The 23,384-nt window shown below is 40.9% G+C and overlaps 2 protein-coding genes across 6 annotated transcripts in view; one reads left to right on the forward strand and one right to left on the reverse strand.

Moving 5' to 3' along the window:
* STRADB (STE20 related adaptor beta) overlaps positions 1-17,709 on the reverse strand; it is a 31,443-nt gene extending 13,734 nt beyond the window's left edge. For all 3 annotated transcript variants that reach the window (XM_086345955.1, XM_086345947.1, XM_086345938.1), the window contains exons 1-3: positions 17,452-17,709; positions 13,762-13,859; positions 10,267-10,347 (exon numbers count right to left, since the gene is read on the reverse strand). Coding sequence is in view for 2 of the 3 variants with exons in the window: in XM_086345947.1 (XP_086202073.1) it covers positions 10,267-10,347; positions 13,762-13,773 (93 nt within the window). In the remaining variant the exon portion in view is untranslated. The remainder of the gene's footprint in view (positions 1-10,266; positions 10,348-13,761; positions 13,860-17,451) is intronic.
* TRAK2 (trafficking kinesin protein 2) overlaps positions 17,085-23,384 on the forward strand; it is a 74,759-nt gene continuing 68,459 nt past the window's right edge. Inside the window, exon 1 of one of the 3 annotated variants that reach the window (XM_086345926.1) lies at positions 17,085-17,334. The gene's annotated coding sequence lies outside the window, so the exon portion shown is untranslated. Of the gene's footprint in view, positions 17,335-17,796; positions 18,048-23,384 lie in introns of those variants that run through there. The other 2 variants (XM_086345919.1, XM_086345915.1) reach the window with 2 other exon arrangements.

The raw sequence follows: 23,384 nt of genomic DNA on the forward strand, positions 1-23,384 counted from the left end.
TCTGGTTTCCTCGGTGTGGGATTGCTGGGTCATATGGCAGTTCTATTTCCAGGTTTTTAAGGAATCTCCACACTGTTCTCCATAGTGGCTGTACTAGTTTGCATTCCCACCAACAGTGTAAGAGGGTTCCATTTTTTCCAGCATTTATTGTTTGTAGACCTTTGGATAGCAGCCATTCTGACTGGCGTGAAATGATATTTCATTGTGGTTTTAATTTGGATTTCTCTGATAAAGAGTGATGTTAAGCATTTTTTCATGTGTTTGTTAGCCATCTGTATGTCTTCTTTGGAGAAATGTCTGTTTAGTTCTTTGGCCCATTTTTTGATTGGGTCGTTTATTTTTCTGGAATTCAGCTGCAGGAGTTGCTTGTATATTTTTGAGATTAATTCTTTGTCAGTTGCTTCATTTGCAATTATTTTCTCCCATTTTGAAGGCTGTCTTTTCACCTTGCTTATAGTTTCCTTTGTTGTGCAGAAGCTTTTTAATTTTAATTAGGTCCCATTTGTTTATTTTTGCTTTTATTTCCAATATTCTGGGAGGTGGGTCATAGAGGATCCTGCTGTGATTTATGTCAGAGAGTCTTTTGCCTATGTTCTTCTCTAGGAGTTTTATAGTTTCTGGTCTTATGTATAGATCTTTAATCCATTTTGAGTTTATTTTTGTGTATAGTGTTAGAAAGTGTTCTAGTTTCATTCTTTTAAAAGTTGTTGACCAGTTTTCCCAGCACCACTTGTTAAAGAGATTGTCTTTTCTCCATTGTATATTCTTGCCTCCTTTGTCAAAGATAAGGTGTCCATAGGTGTGTGGATTTATCTCTGGGCTTTCTATTTTCTTGCATTGATCTATATTTCTGTCTTTGTGCCACTACCATACTGTCTTGATGACTGTGACTTTGTAGTAGAGCCTGAAGTCAGGCAGGTTGATTCCTCCAGTTCCATTCTTCTTTCTCAAGATTGCTTTGGCTATTTGAGTTTTTTTGTATTTCCATACAAATTGTGAAATTATCTGTTCTAGCTCTGTAAAAAATACCATTGGTAGCTTGATAGGGATTACATTGAATCTATAGATTGCTTTGGGTAGTATACTCATTTTCACTATATTGATTCTTCTGATCCATCAACACGGTATATTTCTCCATCTATTAGTGTCCTCTTTGATTTCTTTCACCAGTGTTTTATAGTTTTCTATATATAGGTCTTTTGTTTCTTTAGGTAGATATATTCCTAAGTATTTTATTCTTTTCATTGCAATGGTGAATGGAATTGTTTCCTTAATTTCTCTATTTTCTCATTATTAGTGTATAGGACGGAAAAGGCAATGGCACCCCACTCCAGTACTCTTGCCTGGAAAATCCATGGATGGAGGAGCCTGGTAGGCTGCAGTCCACAGGGTCACTAGGAGTCGGACACGACTGAGCGACTTCACCTTCACTTTTCTCTTTCATGCACTGGAGAAGGAAATGGCAACCCACTCCAGTGTTCTTGCCTGGAGAACCCCAGGGACAGCAGAGCCTGGTGGGCTGCCATCTATGGGGTTGCACAGAGTCGGACACGACTGAAGCGACTTAGCAGCAGCAGCAGCAGTGTATAGGAATGCAAGGGATTTCTGTGTGTTGATTTCATATTCTGCAACTTTACTATATTCATTGATTAGCTCTAGTGATTTTCTGGTGGAGTCTTTAGGGTTTTCTATGTAGAGGATCATGTCATCTGCAAATAGTGAGAGTTTTACTTCTTCTTTTCCAATTTGGATTCTTTTTATTTCTTTTTCTGCTCGGATTGCTGTGGCCAAAACTTCCAAAACTATGTTGAATAGTAGTGGTGAGAGTGGGCACCCTTGTCTTGTTCCTGACTTTAGGGGAAATGCTTTCAATTTTGAGGATTATCCTCAACATTGAGGATAATGTTTGCTGTGGGTTTGTCATATATAGCTTTTATTATGTTGAGGTATGTTCCTTCTATTCCTGCTTTCTGGAGGGTTTTTATCATAAATGGGTGTTGAATTTTGTAAAAGGCTTTCTCTGCAACTATTGAGATAATCATATGGCTTTTATTTTTTAATTTGTTAATGTGGTATATTACATTGATTGATTTGTCAATATTGAAGAATCCTTGCATCCCTGGGATAAAGCCTACATGGTCATGATGTACGATCTTTTTAATGTGTTGTTGGATTCTGATTGCTAGAATTTTGTTAAGGATTTTTGCATTTATGCTCACCAGTGATATTGGCCTCTAGTTTTCTTTTTTTGTGGCATCTTTGTCAGGTTTTGGTATTAGGGTGATAGTGGCCTCATGAATGAGTTTGAAAGTTTACCTTCCTCTGCAATTTTCTGGAAGAGTTTGATTAGGATAGGTGTTAGCTCTTCTCTAAATTTTTGGTAGAATTCAGCTGTGAAGCCGTCTGGTCCTGGGCTTTTGTTTGCTGGAAGAGTTCTGATTACAGTTTCAATTTCCATGCTTGAGATGGGTCTGTTAAGATTTTCTTTCTTCCTGGTTCAGTTTTGGAAAGTTGTACTTTTCCAAGAATTTGTCCATTTCTTCCAAGTTGTCCATTTTATTGGCATATAATTGTTGATAGTAGTCTCTTATGAGCCTTTGTATTTCTGTGTTGTCTGTTGTGATCTCTCCATTTTCATTTCTAATTTTATTGATTTGATTTTTCTCCCTTTGTTTCTTGATGAGTCTGGCTAATGGTTTGTCAATTTTATTTATCCTCTGAAAGAACCAGCTTTTGGCTTTGTTGATTTTTGCTATGGTCTCTTTTCTTCTTTTGCATTTATTTCTGCCCTAATTTTAAAGATTTCTTTCCTTCTACTAACCCTGGGGTTCTTTGTTTCTTCCTTTTCTAGTTGCTTTAGGTGTAGAGTTAGGTTATTCATTTGACTTTTTTCTTGTTTCTTGAGGTATGCCTGTATTGCTATGAACCTTCCCCTTAGCACTGCTTTTACAGTATCCCACAGGTTTTGGGTTGTTTTCATTTTCATTCGTTTCTATGCATACTTTGATTTCTTTTTTGATTTCTTCTGTGATTTGTTGGTTATTCAGCAGCATGTTGTTCAGCCTCCATATGTTGGAATATTTAAATAGTTTTTCTCCTGTAATTGAGATCTAATCTTACTGCATTGTGGTCAGAAAACATGCTTGGAATGATTTCAATTTTGTTGAATTTACGAAGGCTAGATTTATGGCCCAGGATGTGATCTATCCTGGAGAAGTTTCCGTGTGCACTTGAGAAAAAGGTGAATTTCATTGTTTTGGGGTGAAATGTCTTATAGATATTAATTAGGTCTAACTGGTCTATTGTATCCTTTAAAGTTTGTGTTTCCTTGTTAATTTTCTGTTTAGTTGATATATCCATAGGTGTGAGTGGGGTATCAAAGTCTCCCACCATTATTGTGTTATTGTTAATTTCCCCTTTCATACTTGTTAGCATTTGTCTTACATATTGCACTGCTCCTATGTTGGGTGCATGTATATTTATAATTGTTATATCTTCCTCTTGGATTGATCCTTTGATCATTATGTAGTGTTCTTCTTCATCTCTTTTCAAGCCTTTGTTTTAAAGTCTATTTTATCTGATATGAGTATTGCTACTCTTGCTTTTTTTTGGTCTCTATTTGCGTGGAATATCTTTTTCCAGCCCTTCACTTTCAGTCTGTATGTGTCCCTTGTTTTGACGTGGGTCTCTCAAGACCCCTATATACAGACAACATATATCAGTTCAGTTCAATTCAGTTGCTCAGTCGTGTCCGACTCTTTGCGACCCCATGAATCGCAGCACGCCAGGCCTCCCTGTCCATCACCAACTCCCAGAGTTCACTCAGACTCACGTCCATCGAGTCAGTGATGCCATCCAACCATCTCATCCTCTGTCATCCCCTTCTCCTCCTGCCCCCAATTCCTCCCAGCATCAGAGTCTTTTCCAATGAGTCAACTCTTCGCATGAGGTGGCCAAAGTACTGGAGTTTCAGCTTCAGCATCAGTCCTTCCAAAGAAATCCCAGGGCTGATCTCCTTCAGAATGGACTGGTTGGATCTCCTTGCAGTCCAAGGGACTCTCAAGAGTCTTCTCCAACACCACAGTTCAAAAGCATCAATTCTTCGGCGCTCAGCTTTCTTCACAGTCTAACTCTCACATTCATACATGACCACTGGAAAAACCATAGCCTTGACTAGATGGATCTTTGTTGGCAAAGTAATGTTTCTGCTTTTCAATATGCTATCTAGGTTGGTCATAACTTTTCTTCCAAGGATTAAGCGTCTTTTAATTTCATGGCTGCAGTCACCATCTGCAGTGATTTTGGAGCCCCAAAAAATAAAGTCTGACATTGTCTCCCCATCAATTTCCCATGAAGTGATGGGACGAGATGCCATGATCTTAGTTTTCTGAATGTTGAGCTTTAAGCCAACTTTTTCACTCTCCACTTTCACTTCTTCAAGAGGCTCTTTAGTTCCTCTTCACTTTCTGCCATAAGGGTGTTGTCATCTGCATATCTGAGGTTATTGATATTTCTCCTGGCAATCTTGATTCCAGCTTGTGCTTCTTCCAGCCCAGCGTTTCTCATGAGGTACTCTGCATATAAGTTAAATAATTAGGGTGACAATATACAGCCTTGACGAACTCCATTTCCTATTTGGAATCATTCTGTTGTTCCATGTCCAGTTCTAACTGTTGCTTCCTGACCTGCATATAGGTTTCTCAAGAGGCACGTCAGGCGGTCTGGTATTCCCATCTCTTTCAGAATTTTCCACAGTTTCTTGTGATCCACACAGTCAAAGGCTTTGGCATAGTCAATAAAGCAGAAATAGATGTTTTTCTGGAACTCTCTTGCTTTTTCAATGATCCAGCAGATGTTGGCAATTTGATCTCTGGTTGCTCTGCCTTTTCTAAAACCAGCTTGAACATCTGGAAGTTCACGGTTCACATATTGCTGAAGCCTGGCTTGGAGAATTTTGAGCATTACTTTACTAGCGTGTGAGATGAGTGCAATTGTGTGGTAGTTTGAGCATTCTTTGGCATTGCCTTTCTTTGGGATTGGAATGAAAACTGACCTTTTCCATTCCTGTGGCCACTGCTGAGTTTTCCAAATTTGCTGGCATATTGAGTTCAGCACTTTCACAGCATCATCTTTCAGGACTTGAAATAGCTCAACTGGAATTCCATCACCTCATATGGACTGCTATATATGTCCTATTTTTGTATCCATTCAGCCAGTCTTTGTCTTTTGGTTGGAGCATTCAACCCATTTACATTTAAGGTAATTATTGATAAGTATGATCCCATTGCCATTTACTTTATTGTTTTGGGTTCGAGTTTATACACCCTTTTTGTGTTTCCTGTCTAGAGAAGATCCTTTAGCATTTGTTGGAGAGCTACTTTACTTTGGTGGTGCTGAATTCTCTGAGCTTTTGCTTGTCTGTAAAGCTTTTGATTTCTCCTTCATATTTGAATGAGATCCTTGCTGGGTACAGTAATCTGGGCTCTAGGTTATTTTCTTTCATCACTTTAAGTATGTCCTGCCATTCCCTCCTGGCCTGAAGAGTTTCTATTGAAAGATCAGCTGTTATCCTTATGGGAATCCCCTTGTGTGTTATTTGTTGTTTTTCCCTTGCTGCTTTTAATATTTGTTCTTTGTGTCTGATCTTTGTTAATTTGATTAATATGTGTCTTGGGGTGTTTTGCCTTGGCTTTCTCCTGTTTGCGACTCTCTGGGTTTCTTGGACTTGGGTGATTATTTCCTTCCCCATTTCAGGGATGTTTTCAACTATTATCTCCTGAAGTATTTTCTGATGGTCTTTCTTTTTGTCTTATTCTTCTGGTACCTCTATGATACAAATGTTGGGGTATTTAACATTGTCCCAGAGGTCTCTGAGATTGTCCTCATTTCTTTTAATTCGTTCTTCTTTTTTCCTCTCTGTTTCATTTATTTCTACCATTCTATCTTCTGAAATCTCACTTATCCTATCTTCTGCCTCCGTTATTCTACTGGTGGTTCCCTCCAGAGTGTTTTTGAATTCATTTATTGCATTATTCATTATACATTGACTCTTTTTTATTTCTTCTAGGTCCTTGTTAAACCTTTCTTGCATCTTCTCAATCCTTGTCTCTAGGCAATTTATCTGTAACTCCGTTTTGTTTTCAAGATTTTGGATCATTTTCACTATCATTATTCAGAATTCTTTATCAGGTAGATTCCCTATCTCTTCCTTTGGTTTGGTGGGCATTTATCCTGTTCCTTTACCTGCTGGGTATTTCTCTGCCTCTTCATCTTGTTTATATTGCTGTGTTTGGGGTGGCCTTTCTGTATTCTGGAAGTTTGTGTAGTTCTCTTTATTGTGGAGTTTCCTTGCTGTGGGTGGGGTTGGATGGGTGGCTTGTCAAGATTTCCCGGTTAGGGAAGCTTGTGTGGGTGTTCTGGTGGGTGCAGCTGGATTTCTTCTCTCTGGAGTGCAATGAAGTGTCCAGTAATGAGTTATGAGATGTCAATGGGTTTGGAGTGACTTTGCGGAGCCTTTATATTGAAGCTCAGGGGTATGTCCCCATGTTGCTGGAGAATTTGTGTGGTATGTCTTGCTCTGGAACTTGTTGGCCCGTGGGTGGTACTTGGTTTCAGTGTAGGTATGGAGGTGTTTGATGAGGTCCTATCAATTAATGTTCCCTGGAGTCAGGAGTTCTCTGGTGTTCTCAGGATTTGGACTTAAGCCACCTGCTTCTGGTTTTCAGTCTTATTCTTACAGTAGCCTCAAGACTTCTCCATCTTTCACTTCCAAGGTGGTTCCCTCTGTTTTAGCTTCTTCTGTTTGCTGGTCTCTTCAGTGTCTAATTTCCGCCCTGACACAAGGGGGCGGTGGTGGACACTTTTTTTAGGCTTCCTTGTTCAGTCGTGCTGTGGGGAGGGAGGAACACTGCAAACAAATAACCCTGGCATGTGCTTGCAGTGTCTCAGCCACACTGGGTTTGCCCCCGCTCATGGCGTGTGTGCTTTCCCTGTCTACACTGCTTAGGCTCTAGGTTGCTCTGCTGGGAAACTGTCTGAGGCCGGCCCTGGGTTGTATGCACTTCCCAGGTGTAAGCCGCTCAGGTTCAGGTGCTCGGGTACTCCTCAAAGGCACAGACTCAGTTGGGCCTGCGTTTTGTGCCCTTCCCACATCCGAGCAGCTCAGGTGACCAGGTGTTTGGCAAGCATGGTTGCTGCGACTTATCGCCTCCCCCATCCCTGCCGCTTGGTTTTCTGGGTGTACAACCGGTGCACCTTCTCAGGCAATTCGACCATCCAGAATCCCAAGAAGTCTTGGTTAGCAACGAAGCCTGCTTGCAGTTTGGTAGATGATGCCTCTCTGTGGCCGCAATTGCCCCCTTCTGGCTCTGGCTGCCCTCACCTGCCTGTCTCCAGTGGGGGATGGGCCGGTCTGCAGCCGGCTAGCTCTGCTCAGTCCTTTGTTGTGTGAGAGGGCCTGGTAGTGTCTTAGGTTAGGGCTTTTCATGGGATAGCTATCCCACAGTCTGGTTTGTTATCTCAAGTTACTTCCCTCAGATTGCCCTCGGGGCATTCAGGCCCAGTCCTTACTCTAAGCAATGCAGCCCGCACTTCCCTGCCCAGCCCCCACTTGCTAGTGGTGGATGCAGGCATCTGAGTTGCTTCTCTGCTGGGAGTTACCGTTGGGCACAGAATCTGTGGGTTTTAATTATTTATTTTTCCTCCCGGTTATGTTGCCCTCTGAGGTCCCAAGGCTCTCCACAGGAAACACAGTGAGAGTGTTTCCTGGTGTTTGGAAACTTCTCTCTTTTTTTAAGACTTCCTTCCCGGAACGGATCTCCATCCCTACCTCTTTTGTCTCTCTTTTTATCTTTTATATTTTTTCCTACCTCCTTTCAAAGACAATGTTGTTCATGTTCAGTTCTAACTGTTGCTTCCTGACCTGAATATAGGTTTCTCAAGAGGCAGGTCAGGTGATCTGGTACTCCCATCTCTTTCAGAATTTCCCACAGTTTATTAGGCAAATATAAATCAAAACTACCATGAGATACCAACTCCCATCCTTTACAATGGCTGTTATCAAAAAGCAGAAAATACTGAGTTTTGGAGAGAATGTAGAGAAACTGGAACTCTTATGGGTGGGAAGGTAAAATGGTACAGCTACTGTGGAAAACAGTACGGTGGCTCCTCAATAAATTTAAATAGAATTACCATATGATCCAGCAATTTCACTTCTGGGTATGTACCTAAAAGAACTGAAATTACAATCTCAAAGAGATTTGTATACTGATGTTCATAGAAGCACCATTCTTCACAATAGCTGCAATGTGGAAGCAACCCGTTTTCAACAGCAAATAAATGAAGAAGCAAAATATAGTGTACACATATAATGAAGAAGTATTCAACCTTAAAGATTAAGGAAATTCTGCAATATGCTGCAATACCAATGAACCTTGTGGATATTATGCTAACTGAAAATTCTCAGTCAGAAAATAATAAATACAGTACTTATACTGGTACTTAGAGTAGTCAAATATCAGAGACAGAAAGTAGAATTGTGGTTTCCAAGAGGTGGGGAGTTATGGAGATGAAGAGCAGTGATGCTTGTACAATATTATGAATTATTTGATGCCACTGAACTATATACTTAAAAATGGTTAAGATGGTAAATTTTATGTTGTTTGTATCCTACCACAATATTTCCCCTACTTCTCGCCCCTGCTGGGGGGAAAAAAAAAAAAAGGCAGCACTTGTGGAAGTTTCCTGAATTCTAGGCCTCTCTCTTGGTAACAGCAAAGAGCCAACAACAGATACTTTACTTTCTAAACTCTACCTCAGTCTGAAGGGTAATACTTGAATGAAAACTAGGACTGGATACTGTATTCTATTGTACAAAAGGGTATGTAACTAGAAGACTTAAAAGTAAGTAAAAAGTGAAATGACAAAAATGATGACAACTGAAGATAAGATCAGGATAAATTTATAAACAAAACTAACTAAGATTACTCTATTTTGTAGGACTAAGGTATTTGCAAGGCAGGTTCTATTTTATAGAAATAATTATAAAATAAAGATTTAGAGATTAAAGGTGGAAGATCCCAGAGAAACATTTATTTATCAGCATGTTTCTTTAAATATTATTTAATGTTATTACCCAGGGATGATAAAGAAGACAGGATGCCTATTTTGGGGGGCTCATGTGGAGAGACATATGCATCAATCATTCTGAGATTAATATAGTAAATGCCTTTTTATGAGGATGTCTAAGATCTGTAGGAGCATAACAGAATTAAAGATACAAGAGCAAAGGCTTCAGATGTGATGTTTGAGCCAACTCTTTAAGCAAGAGGAAGAATTTTAGAGGCAGAAAATCGAGAAGGGTATTTCAAGCAGAAATAAAAGTATGTGCTAAGACTCAGTAGTAATAAATGAAACTCAGAAATCAGACATATTCCACACCATTAAAAGTCCTTATACCACATTAAGAAATTTAGGCTCTATCCAATAGTATTTAGGAAATCAATGGCAATTTTAAAGCTGGAAAGTGGCACAAACAGGCCTGTTCAGGTAACTGTTGAATACTGACCTAAGTGAGAGACCATAAGAGGTTATACGTATGACTAGGAAACTACAAGCAATGAGTTTACCTACAATAGTCCAGGTGAGAGATGATGAGATTTGAGTAGTAACAGTGATCAGGTGAAGGAGGGGATGGACTCATGGGCATTTCAGAGACTTGGTATATAACTAGATGTGAGGGCAAAGGAAGAGGCAGTGTGAGGATAACTACAAAGTTCCCAGTGAGGGTGATTTAGCAGATGGATTTTCATTTGCCAAAGCTGGAAATTCAATAGGTCAGTGAGGTCTGAGAGAAGATTAAGGTTTTACTCAATTTGCTATAGAGATAGCTTTGAAAACTCTAGCCAGAGGTATTCTATAGACATATCTGATACTCAAGAAAGAGTCAAAGTTGCAGGTAAAAATTTGAGAATCATCAGTCCTGCCTGATCACCGGGTCCCCTATCAACCTGAAGGATAACCTTAGGTACCTCTGGACAATCTGAAATATGAGCAACTGAAACCACAGGAGCCTGTGAGACTGCTCAGGGAGAGTCTGTTTAGGCAGAAGAGCAGAGATCAATTATAGACTTCTGGAGAACAGCTTAAGTAGAGGAAGAAAAAAGAATAAGAAGAAAAGAAAAAGAGGTAAAGGAGAACCAAGAATTATGTTCTATAAAATGGCATTACAGGAGGCAGAAGAACATTTGTACTCAACCATTTTCTTACCAAATTTTGATGCGTACTGGTTTCAGACTGTTTTTCAGGTCTGAGTGATTCAACTTGTGTTCGTGAAGTGCAGAAACAATCCTGTAAAGTCAGAAATATATTAAATAAGTGAAAAATCAAAAATACTGTAAGGGTGGCACATGGATACAAAAAAGTTTGTTGACTAGAGTGAGGAACAGAGAGAAAGGGCAACATGCAGGAGCCTGAACTGGAGCCAGGATTCATATGGGGGGAGAAGGGAAAAGCAGCTGGGTATGCAGAAGACAAACTTCATATCTGCTTTGGTGTTACTTGGTGCTATCTCTGACTCTTGCTCTCTACCCTGGAGGTAATATCAATTCATTCTTACTGCAGGTGCTAATATTTAACTTTTTCATCATCTTTGCAGTTTTCTTCTGAGTATTTAGCTAGAGATTATTTCGTTGTACTCATATCATTTTATCTTGATCCTCAGATTTTTTCCCTCAGGTGTAGGAACCATGTTTATCTATATTTAAACCACATATATTTGGAACCAATGTTGTTTTATAAAGTGATAAAGATTTCTAACCAACTCAAATCAAATTAAGAGACTTAGTTCCATTATCACAAGTTACATTTTCCTGTATTTTAACTCAAGGTTCCATTATCACATACTGTCAATAAAGAAATGTAACACCTAAACATGCTAGCAATGTGAAGCTGATGTTACATTATTTAGGAAGAAAATATGCCCCCCAAAAAGTATAAACAAGCTATATGAAAGAGATTTTTAATTAATGTCAAGCATCTCATGAACATTCATTTTTATATGAACATTAATGTATAATTGGGCCCCTGGTGGCTCAGACAGTAAAGAATATGCCTGTAATACGGGAGACTTGGGTTTGATTCCTGGGTCCTGAAGATCCCTTGCAGTGGGGAAAGGCTACCCACTCCAGTATTCTTGCTTGGAGAATTCCATGCACAGAGGAGCCTGGTGGGCTACAGTCCATGCAGTCACAAAGAGTCAGACACGAATGACTGAGTCAGACTGAGTGACTGAGTCAGAGTCAGATTGAGTGACTAACACTTTCACTTTTCACTACTAAAGTATAACATCAACTGAGTCTTTAAGATAAATCCATCCATGTCTACTTAATGGTTTTAGTCACTTACTTAATCAAACTTCCTTTCTCTAAAAATATGCCATAATTTCTCACTAATCAAACTAATAATTTTCCCAGTTAGTCTAAATTACTGATTAAATTTAATTCCTATAGTATGTATATGTTATCAATCTTACTACAATACTCTTAAATAGATCCCTACCATTTTATGTAAAATTTTCCCCTGAACAACAGGATCTAAGAGTGTCTAGCTAGCTGTAGAATCATTTCCTTTGCAAATTTCTATTGGTTTGTGTAGGGTGAAAAAATTTATAATAAAACAGTTTTTGAAGATACTATTGTTGTTCATATAAAAAATAATCACCAGTTAGGTCATTTATATGTTATTTGGTACTTAAATATATTTTCCAACATTTACCCTGAATCTTTCACAATAATCACTAATACTTTGTGTGAAAAGGGGTTAACATAGCAGACCTAAAACTGCTCTCTTGGAAAGGCCTGATTACAAGGCTGACACTTGGCTGGTATCTAGCAACTCGGATTTTGGGAGGGTTCCCACCATTCCTTGATAAGAATGGATCATGGTGCCTAAACTGTTTGTGCAAACAACATGGTTTATGCTGAACACCTGCTTTTTTTCTAAGAGTGTGGAATTTTGTTACTTGCTGCTCCTTTGAAAACACTATTTCCTACCTGTCAAACAGACAGTAAACTTTGAACAGGGAAGAATCCTTCATTAACTTTATCTGAGTTGCACAAATATCTCATTGAGGAGAAAGCATGAAGGTTTTGATTCAAAAGAGTCTAAATATTTCATCATTGCAAGAAGAATATAAACTAAAATTATCAACAAACTGAACAAATATAAATGACCCACTATCAAATTCTGTTTTTCCCAAAAAATCCATAATTATGAAATAATAGATTAAATAAGATGTCTTTCCCCCCAAATTTGGAAACCTGGGCAACCACATAGCCCTTCGAATCTCAGGATTTTCATCTATCAAATGCCCCTTTACATCTCATCCAACCTACAAACTGACATAAATTGTTAAATCTTAGATAATCCTTTACAGCAGAAACTATGGTCCATGAATCAAATCTGACCCACCACCTGTTTAAGTGTGTAAAGTTTTACAGAAACACAGATACCTTTATTTGCATTTAACTCATATTGCCTATGGCTGCTTTGATAACAGAAGAGTAATTTAATGGAGATCATACCTGGCCTTATATAGATATATAGGGTATATAGATATATAGATACTAACTTGGTTTTTGTTTACACGAAGTCCATAGTATCTAGTCTAGATTAAGCAGTTTTAGGACTTTCATTGTGTCTTATATAGAATATAATACTTTATTTTAATATTTAAATTATTAAAGCAGTGATCTATATATAGGGTATATAGATATATAGATCATACCTGGCCCTATATATACCTGGCCCACAAATCCTACCTGGCTCTCTAAAGAAAAAGTTTGCAGATCCTGCTTTAGAAAAATGAGGTAATATTTCACCTCAATGTATTTTCCAGATATATAAAGCTCCCCTTTTAGGTAGATAAACTTTACTTTAAACACAAAGTGAATGCATTCTATATTTTCCAAATAACCTACAATATAGTCTAACTTCATAGTTCTGGCTCTCAGATTTGGCAACTGATGGAGTGAATTGGCAGATATGAGTTTGATCCTTGCCTCTAATTCTTTGCAATCTTAGGCCAAACTCTAAATGAGGATTATACCACCTGCCCTGACAATCACTAACAATTTTGAAGACTAAGAGAGATATAATATATTAAAGTATTTGAAAATTACATATGCACCCACCACTTTTTAAAAGATTACTGCTTTAATAATTTAAATATTCAAATAAAGTATTATATTTTATATGACACAATGAAAGTCCTAAAACTACTTAATCTAGACTAGATACCATGGACTTCATATAAACAAAAACCAAGTTAGTATCTATATATCATATTATACATTGATCTAAATGTATTTTGTCTTGCTAAGTCAAGGGGCTTATTTTTCATACTATTTTGCTTACCTTTAGTCAAATGGAAATTTGTAAAAAGGGATTTCTGAAAGATTTAAAGAATAAGGCTGGATGGAAGAGGAATACGTAAGGATAGTAAATGTATGAGAAAAAGTGTGTATGGGACAAAGGAATAGAGGAAGTATATCAGAAAAGTATAGGAGAAGCTCTTTTTTAAAGAGACAAAAACTCAGTGAGAATTTAACTTATGTTTAAAGACCAGAAGTCATTCAGATCAAAATAACATCTCAGAGCCTAAGAACATTGCATCAGAGTACTCCTTCTCTTATGGCTTTACACTAATATCATATCTAACTACTCTGTTGATACAAAATTAGATTCACATTTATAAAAACTTACCAAAAGAGACATTGAATCGCTTTAGTTCACAGAAAGTAACAAAAATCCATCTATTCCAAAGAAGATTTCTGCTTTAATCTTCAAGACAGTGAAATATCCTAGTATAAAAAACAGAAGCAAAATAACATATTTACATAACAATTCCTTAAAGATCTAGTTGCCAAAACCCACCACTATTTGGGCAGCTGTTCTCTGACACAAGGACCACTGACATTTCTGAAAGGTGTTCTTAAAGAGCATTTCTGTTTACCGAACGCCATTTCGGTTCTGATATCACAAGAGATATCAGATATTACCCACTCCAGTATTCTTGGGCATCTCTGGTGGCCCAGCTGGTAAAGAATCCACCAGCAATGCAGGAGACCTGGGTTCAATCCCTGGGTTGGGAAGATCCCCTGGAGAAGGGAAAGGCTACCCACTACAGTACTCTGGCCTGGAGAATTCCATGGACTATATAGTCCATGGGATCGCAAAGAGCCTGACGTGACTGAGCGACTTTCCCTTTCACAGATTTCCATCACAAAGGCAAAGTGCAGTTGAAAGGAGGTTCTGAATATTTCCAAAGCCTTGATTACCTGCATCTGTTCTTCCTTATCTGTACTACTTCTTTCAAAGAACCCTAAGCAAAATGTAAAAACAATACAAAAAGGCAATTTTGGACCTACTTTTACTACAAATGATGCCCAAGAATTTCCAACGGTTCTACTTATAAGCAAACTCTGAATCTTCCAAAGCTTCCTTATCAATTCGTTACCTATTAAATCATTTAGGGTCACTGATCAGCAAATTTGGGAAAGAATCAGGATTAGTAACAGACTTGGAATTAATAACATTTTCTTCTTGCCATATGTTTACAAAAATTTTTTTTCAGTTTTAATGTGAAAATATTTTCTGTAGGTTGAATTTTTTTAACTTATGATCTTAGTTCTCATTTCCATTCTTCTTGGAATTTATTGACAAATACGAAAATATACTGATTATTATACAAATAATTCCTGTCCACTTTCACTGATGGCATATTAATCTCAATAGTTTATGAAGACTCCAACAGATGCAGAGGTTTAAAATAGTAACTTACTACATTTACATTCAGGAAGCTACAAAAGCACTGCCAAAATTCCCATATCTTTCTGCTTAAAAAGGGTGGCAATGTTATAAATTTCCTAGTGCGAGGTATTACCTTACACCTACCCAATTTCTCTTTCACCTAAATTGTGACTCATTATTTCATTTTAATGAAATTCCCAAGTTTGATCAAGGCATCTGCAAACATCTGAACAAATGGCAAAGAAAAAGATTTTGTAAACCACAGAAATTATAGACCAGAATCTAATTTTACTGTTAAGGAAAGAAGTCAATTTGTTCATGATATTCACTACAGACCAAAGGTAAAGAATGGGTGTGTGTTGGGGGGGACCTGACAGGGTTTGATTATTTTTGTCTCCTGCCATTCATTATCATAAAAATAAGGCACTGATGTTTGCTGTGTTACAAAAGGGATAATGCAATACCTGCCTTGCCCACTTTCCAGGTGGTTCAGATAAAAAGAATTGCTTCATCTGAAAGTGCTTAGAATTACCAAATACTGTATCCATATAAGAGCTTAAGAAGATGCTCTGAAAGGTACACTCAGTTATTACTGGTGGCAGTACCAAATGGTAGGGCTCATTTGAAAGCAAGTTGGCAATGTTTTGATAACTATGAAAACATTGATACCTTTTGATCCTATAAAATCCTCACTTCTAGTAATCTAAAAAAAATCCAAGTAAATGAAGAAACCATTCACATGCAGAAAGTAATTACACTGCTATCTGAAACAATCAAGTATTCTTACCATAGTGTTTAATGAATGGCTGTCATGGGTCAGGTGCTGTGTTGGGCACTGGGGACACTCAGTAGTGACCCAGGCAAACAAGGTCCAGGCCACTTGCAGCATACATTCCCACAAACCAAGATTAGAGATGTGGTGATTAACTGAATTTCCTAGTTCTCATGATTGTTTCCTGTTTTTTCCACATAATAATAGTAAGTTCTTTCTTAAACAAAAAAAAATTTTAACTACATTATCTGCTACTGCTGCTGCTAAGTCACTTCAGTCGTGTCTGACTCTGTGCGACCCCATAGACGGCAGCCCACCAGGCTCCCCCTTCCCTTGGATTCTCCAGGCAAGAACACTGGAGTGGGTTGCTATTTCCTTCTCCAACGCATGAAAATGAAAAGTGAAAGTGAAGTCGCTCAGTCCTGTCTGACCCTCAGCAACCCCATGGACTGCAGCCTTCAAGGCTCCTCCGTCCATGGGATTTTCCAGGCAAGAGTACTGGAGTGGGTTGCCATTGCCTTCTCCAACTACATTATCTATTTTTTCAGGAAAACTTACAAGAAACTGACACAATCTGTGAAAACTGTTAGTACTAAAGGGGTTGCCCCTGTGCGGGGCTTAATCCCTGAGGATTTTGCTTTAGATGTGACAGACTATTAAGAGATAATTTTATAAGACATTTTGAGGTCAAGGCAGCAGTTGTCCCCGGTAAGGGCGGGGGGAGGGGGCAAATTTGCTGTTATAATTTTCTCCTGCATGCTTTCACTAGGTATGAATATCTTTTTGAAAAAATTCATAGTTGAGACTTGTATTTCTGAATGTATTCACATGTACATCACTGTGATCGCTCATACTTGTATCTAAAAAGCTAATCAGGAAAAAGCTTTGTAAATAAATTTATTCTAGGTGATTCAGATCAAATGAATTACTTCATCTGAATGAAGAATGAATGAAGAATGGTTCCTCTGAAAACTTTAATCTGAAAGGTTAACACTTTCTGGAACAATCAGAATGCGCAAATTACAGAACTCGGGTTTTGAGTTAATTTAAGCATCCAACAGAGGCACTTGTTACCGGGAATGTAAAAAAGCCCGATTTAAATCTTTGTGGAGCCTTAAAATTACTGTACTTTTCAAAGCGATGTTGGGAACCCATAAAATCTTAACTATAGCGACGCACAACTCGGTAGAATTTTCCAAACTTAGCATCGTGACTCAAGCTTTCAAAAAATATTTACTAAGCGCCTACTGTGGGCCAGGCTCTTTGCTACGTACGCGCTGTCACAAATTCCAATCCCGTTTTGAGGGAAAAGGTGCTTGACACAACAAATCCACAAGGGAAAAACACAACCCTGAACTTAACTAACGAGGAGAAAACACAGCTTGCATTCAATTATATAAAAGCTTCCTTGCGAGTCCTGCTTTAGGGGACTTTGTAGCGAACTCGCAGAAGGTGGCATACGGAGCCGGGCCGGAGGGCGTCTCGGGTTTGGAAACGCCACGCGTGGGTGAGTGCGGCCAAAAGTGAGAGCAGGGATAGGGGTGCCAGGACCCGGGAGAGCACCACGGGCGGCCGGACCCGCGCACCTGGCGCCGCCGACCCCAGCAAGCGCAGCCTACCCACACGCAGGTGCTCTCCGCCACGCGGCCCGGGACGCCGGGCAGAACCGGAGCTGCGCGGGGCGCAGGGGCCGCTGTTCATGCGAAGCCGGACCCCCGCCACGGCTCCGCCAGCCGCCCGGGCTCCGGCTGGAGGTATGACGGCGAGTTCTAGCCTCGAGCTTCCCGATGCGCGCGCGGACTAAGCTGCTCTCCCTCACTTCGCGATCGGCCCCTAGCCCTTCCCCTCCCTGCCCGGCCTCCCCTCATTACCCTGGCGGCGACCACGGCCAGCGGTTCTCCTCAGGCGGTCAGCGGTGCGGACCCTGGGCGCCCGGCCCGCCCAGGGGCAAAGCGAGAGCGCAAGGCCCGCTCCCAGCGCGGGCCGCGGAGCCAAGGGGGCGGTGCGACCCAGACTGGGGCTGTGGGCCTGGAACTCTGCCCTAAACCCCCGCAGCCCACCGGGACTGGACTCGCCCCACCCCGGCCCCAGGGTCACTGCCCCGCCTCCCGCCTCCCGCCTCCCGCTTCAGGGCTAGCAGGGAGGGGCGTGGCCTTCGAATTAAGGGGCGTGGCCGAGATGAAACTACAATTCCCAGCAGGTCGTGCGCTGGCGCCGTGCAGGCTGCTGGGAGAATGGGTCTCCTCCTCTCTTCCCCGATTGTGTGGGGGCTGTCATTGACCTGGCGTCGCTGCAAAACCGAAGTCGCTGAATGATGATGTTGTGAAGTTGCCCGCCCGTCCCTGCCACGCCCAGGTAGTTTTTGGCAGCGGCGGCCGCGCAGGCTGCTGCTCTCCAGCTGCCGCTTCGTTGGAGACTTTTCCCTGAGGGAGCTTGGGCGTTGGACAGAGGACGCCAGGTCATTCCTGTGAGTAACCTTTCCGTTTACGACCCGAACTTGCCCTTGCCATCTTCCCTTGAAGGCGGAGGAGCTTCCCCGCCCCGCGCTTCTCCCGGTCCTCGGAGGTCACGCGCGGACTCCGGAATTGGGGTACCAGAGGACTGGGTCCTCCCCTTGTCTCAGCCCCGCGATGGGAAGCGGGTGGTTTCCCAAGTGTAAGTGCTAAGTGATGGGCATTAGGCTCTGGCCTCGGGGTTCACACCAGCTGCACCTTTCAGGATTGGCAGCATCCCGTCCTATGCCGGACAGCACCCACCTGGTGCCCCATCGTTGAGCGATGAGCCGCTTTAGTGTCTGGATGTTAAATCTCAAGCCTTGGTTGCCATCTGTGATGTGAGACGAGAGGGTGTGGAAAAGAGCTCTTTCTGTGTTGAGTTGGGCTTTTCTTGAGATTGATTTTGAGCCAGACACCGCACGTCTTTTAAAAGAAAGACGCTTGCCTTCAGTTTGAAGCGTATAATGGATATTAACCGACGTCCTTTTAGTACCAGAGTAAAGGTAGTCTCCTAAACACTTAAAAGATTTCTAGGTTATTATAATTGTCGTGAACTCAGTTACTTGCCCAAGGACCTTTTATTGAAGCCTGCAGTTTCTGCGTCGAAAACTAACTTTTCACTGGAAATTCATCAAGCGATAATGGACTATAGGGTAAAAAAGGAAATGAATTCTTCCAGTTTTGTTTTATCTATTTCAGTGATTTTTTTCCCCTGGCCTTCTAATCTTTGCTATAGAGTTGGAAGTCTGAGCTACAGTGATCTCCAGATAGCATGTTACTGCTGGTGTGGTGATACTTGGGAAGAAATTGTGAAAGACACTGGTGAGGAGAATGGGCAGGGATGAAGACACTTGTTTATCTCGGCCGTTATCCCAGCTTTCTGTTGTTTTATCTTCTAATCAGGCAGGTTTCTTTTTTTGTTGACTTCTGTCTACGTGACGGAGAAGGCAATGGCACCCCACTAAAGTACTCTTGCCTGAAAAATCCCATGGATGGAGGAGCCTGGTAGGCTGCAGTCCATGGGGTCGCTAAGAGTCGGACACGACTGAGCGACTTCACTTTCACTTTTCACTTTCATGCATTGGAGAAGGACATGGCAATCCACTCCAGTGTTCTTGCCTGGAGAATCCCAGGGACAGGGAAGCCTGGTGGCTTGCCTTCTATGGGGTTGCACAGAGTCGGACACAACTGAAGCGACTTAGCAGCAGCAGCAGCAGTCTGTGTGAAGGGGAGACCTGTTGACAGCTCTTGGGGAAGATTCCAAGGTGTTTCCGGAACTTGGAAGTCCCACCTACCTTCTTCACCTCACCCAGCTGACCAGAGGAGCCTCTTCCATCCCACACCCCCTACCCCCTGACTTGAGGCTCTGCAGTTTGGGGAGAGTTTTTCCTGATGAGACTATGTCCTTGCAGACTTTCTGTTTGATGTTCCCTCCTCTCCCTGAAAGTCTGGATTTCTTGCTGCAGAGTGAGCAGGATGATCGGGTCTCAATTTCTGGAGGAGATGTGGAGGCGGGGGCTCTAGCTGGAAGGCTGCCTGGGTGGCTGGGGAAAGCACTGGCCAGCTTTCTGTTTTTAAAATTAAGTCATTTTCAGTAAGCCTCAGACACTCAGCAAATACATACTACGTGAAAGATGGTTTTAAGATATTTTACAGGTGTTTATTCATATGATTACAGGTGTGAGAAAGACAAACATTTGATTACTCTCAATCAGCCAGGCATATCAGTTATAAGCTCTCCATACATTTGATCGATTAATCACTATTGGGCCTTCCCTGGTGGCTTAGATGGTAAAGAATCTGCCTGCAATGCAGGAGACCTGGGTTTGATTCCTGGATCAGGAAGAATTCCCCTGGAGAAGGGAATGGATACTCACTCCAGTATTCTTGCCTGGAGAGTTCCATGAACAGAGGAGCCTGGCAGGTTACAGTCCATGGGGTCACTGTGTGGCTAGGTACCTCCCAGTCAGCCAGGCATCTCAGTTATGAGCTCTATGTGCATTTGATCAGTTAATCACTATAATAACCCCCTTGCATAATCTAAGGCTCTAAAACTGTGCTTATGTAACAAGTGGAGATTCATACCTAGATCTGCCTTACTTCAAAGTTATAGGTCAGATAACTTTTACCTATTGCTGACCTTAAAGGTTGGATGATTAAAAAGCATTTTCCAGCATTATTTTCTAATACTAGTTCCTACTACATACCTTGAATATCTAGAATAAGAGATGGACCCCGCTTTAGTACTTGTGAACCAGGTGTTCTCTCTGCTTGCAATGCCTGTCCTTTACAGAGCTTTTCATTAAGACCCTAAGAGCCCATTACAAATCCACCTGTTTACTTAGGTAAGCCATGATGGGATTGGCCTTTCTAGTTCAAAGGTTTAGTGGTTCTGAAATTGAAAATTTGAGCCAAGAAGTAGTATTCTCTACTACAAATGATTAACATCCGTAGTCACAGAGAGTAGAAAAACTTGATAAGATTTTTACTTCAATACTCAGGATGTTTAAACACCAAAATAAGGAATGAGACACATGAAAATTTATTATTTAATGTTTATTTTGATCTTTACTTATATTATCCATAACAGTTTTTGAACCTCTTTAGTTACTATGCTATGTGGTTGGTAAGAAGTCTGAGGCATTTAAGTAATATTCACATTTAAAATAACTTTATAATTGAAGGAACTAAATTACTCATGATATCCAGCCATTTTTGTTCAGATCTTAAGTGATCATATAATAGTAAACATCCCCACATTAGCAGTGAGAAATGTTTATTTAGATAAGCAACTGAAGCAGAGGGGAAGTTAACATACCCAAGGTCATTCAGCTACTAAGTGGGGAAATTGGGTCTCAAACCCAGGCAATCCCAGAATCTGTACTCTAATGTTTAGCGAGCATCTACTATGTACCACCAGCTTCCCTGGTGGCTCAGATGGTAAAGCATTCTGCCTACAATGCAGGAGACCCAGGTTCAATCCCTGGGTTGGGAAGATCTCCTGGAGAAGGAGATGGCATCCCAGTCGGGTGTTCTTGTCTGGAAAATCCCATGGACAGAAGAGCCTGGTAGGCTACAGTCCACGGGGTCGCAAAGAGTTGGACATGACTGAGCAACTTCACTCACTCATTCTACCAACCCTAAAAAATGGATGCTTATATTATAATTAAGTCATTTATCTTTATAAGTACCTTATGTAGAATTGAAGATCAACATTTAATGACTTGTTTAAAATCATGCTGCTGCTGCTGCTAAGTTGCTTCAGTTGTGTCCGACTCTGTGTGACCCCATAGATGGCAGCCTACCAGTCTCCCCCGTCCCTGGGATTTTCCAGGCAAGAACACTGGAGTGGGTTGCCATTGCCTTCTCCAGTTTAAAATCATAGGTGCATATTAGAACCAGGATTTGAACTCATGCTTGCCTTTATTCAAAGCTCATATTCTTTCTTCTGTGTTCCCTAAATAATCAAATCTTTAATAAATCTCTTCAATGGGATAGATACTGTGCTAAGTGCTAGAGATTTATTCTCTGCTCTTAAGGAATACAATCTGAAGAAGGAAAGAGACAATTGGGATAGTGTGTTTATGAGTGAGCAGCACACAGAAGTACTGTGGGAACACAGAGACAGGGCAATGAAATCTGCCTGGATAGGAAGACTTGGGCCAATCTTGGAAAAACAAATAGGAATTAGCCTGACCAAAGAAAAGAAGGCCTTATTGTGGGCTCAGTTGTGTTTCTCCAAAATTTGTAAATTGAAGCCCTAGACCCCATAACCTCAGAATATGACTATATTTAGAGATAGGGCCTTTGAAGAGGTAACTAAGTTAAAATGAGACCTTTAGGGTATAATTCATTCTGACTGGTATCTTTATAAAAGAGGAACTTTGGACACAAAAGAGACATTGAGAACATGTGCACATAGAAAAAAGACCATGTGAGGATACTTCGAGAAGGCAGCCATATGTAAGCCTCGGGAGAAGCCAGTCTTGCTGGTACTTTGATCTTGGACTTCTAACCTCCAGAACTGTGAGCAAATAAACTTCTGTTGTTTAAGCTACCTAGCCTGTGCTTGTGCTTAGTTGCTGAGTCGTGTCTGACTCTTTGTGACCCTGTGGACTATATAGCCCGCCAGGCCCTTCTGTCCATGGGATTTTTCAGGCAAGAATACTGGAGTGCGTTGCTATTTCCTCCACCAAGGAGTCTGGCTGATGCAGGGGTCAAACCCACATCTCCTGCTTTGCAGGTGGATTCTTTATCCATCGGTATTTTGTTATGGTGGTCCTAGCAAACGAATGGAGAGATGTTCTAGCAGAGGAATGACATACAAAAAGTCTTTGAGGTGTGGCCAGGTGATTAGGTTTCATGGTAAAAAGTGTTGAGAGATGATTCTGAAGACGAGGCAGGGGCCATTTTGGATAATGTGTATGAGACTCTAAGGATTTTAAACTTTATCCTAAGGGAGGTAGAATGGAGGGGATTTGCAGCAGTGGGAAAACATTAGGTCTGCATTTTAGAAAGATACTCTGTGAGCATGGAAGGATAAAGAGGGTAAGACTGGAGGCAAGAAGATCAATTGGGTGTCTTATTGTCACAGGAAGCTGAACTAAATATTTTCTCAGAATGTTGAAATGTCAAACTAAATTGTTTGACATAACAAGACCGTTGTTAATATAAGGAAGATTTAAAAGGGCACAGCTAACCCTTAGGGCCGGAGAAGGCAATGGCACCCCACTCCAGTACTCTCGCCTGGAAAATCCCATGGCTGGAGTCCATGGGGTCGCTAAGAGTCGGACACGACTGAGCGACTTCACTTTCACTTTTCATTTTCATGCATTGGAGAAGGAAATGGCAACCCACTCCAGTGTTCTTGCCTGGAGAATCCCAGGGACAGGGGGGCCTGGTGGGCTGCCGCCTATGGAGTCTCACAGAGTCGGACACGACTGACGCGACTTAGCAGCAGCAACCCTTAGGGCATACATAGATTTAAGAAGAATCTGTATATACCTATTTTGTACCTAGAGACTGGCTTTGCTTTTGACATTTTGCTTTCTGTAAATAAAGCTTCACTCACCTATCACAGAATATTTAGTATTTTTCCACTGTATTTAATAGACAGTTTTATAGTACTTATTCTATTCTAAGCCAACTCCTCTGACAGCTTTATGAAATATCTACTCTTGCTGTGGTGGTTTAGTCGCTAAGTCGTGTCCGACCCTTGCAACCCTACAGACTATAGCCCACCAGACTTCCTGTCCTTGGGATTTCCCAGGCAAGAATGCTGGAGTGGGTTGGCATTTCCTTCTCCAGGA

Source organism: Bos grunniens, chromosome 2 (assembly GCF_055505025.1).
Source record: "Bos grunniens cultivar Pamir isolate PY7600 chromosome 2, Bosgru_T2T1.0, whole genome shotgun sequence".
Lineage (NCBI taxonomy): Eukaryota > Metazoa > Chordata > Mammalia > Artiodactyla > Bovidae > Bos > Bos grunniens.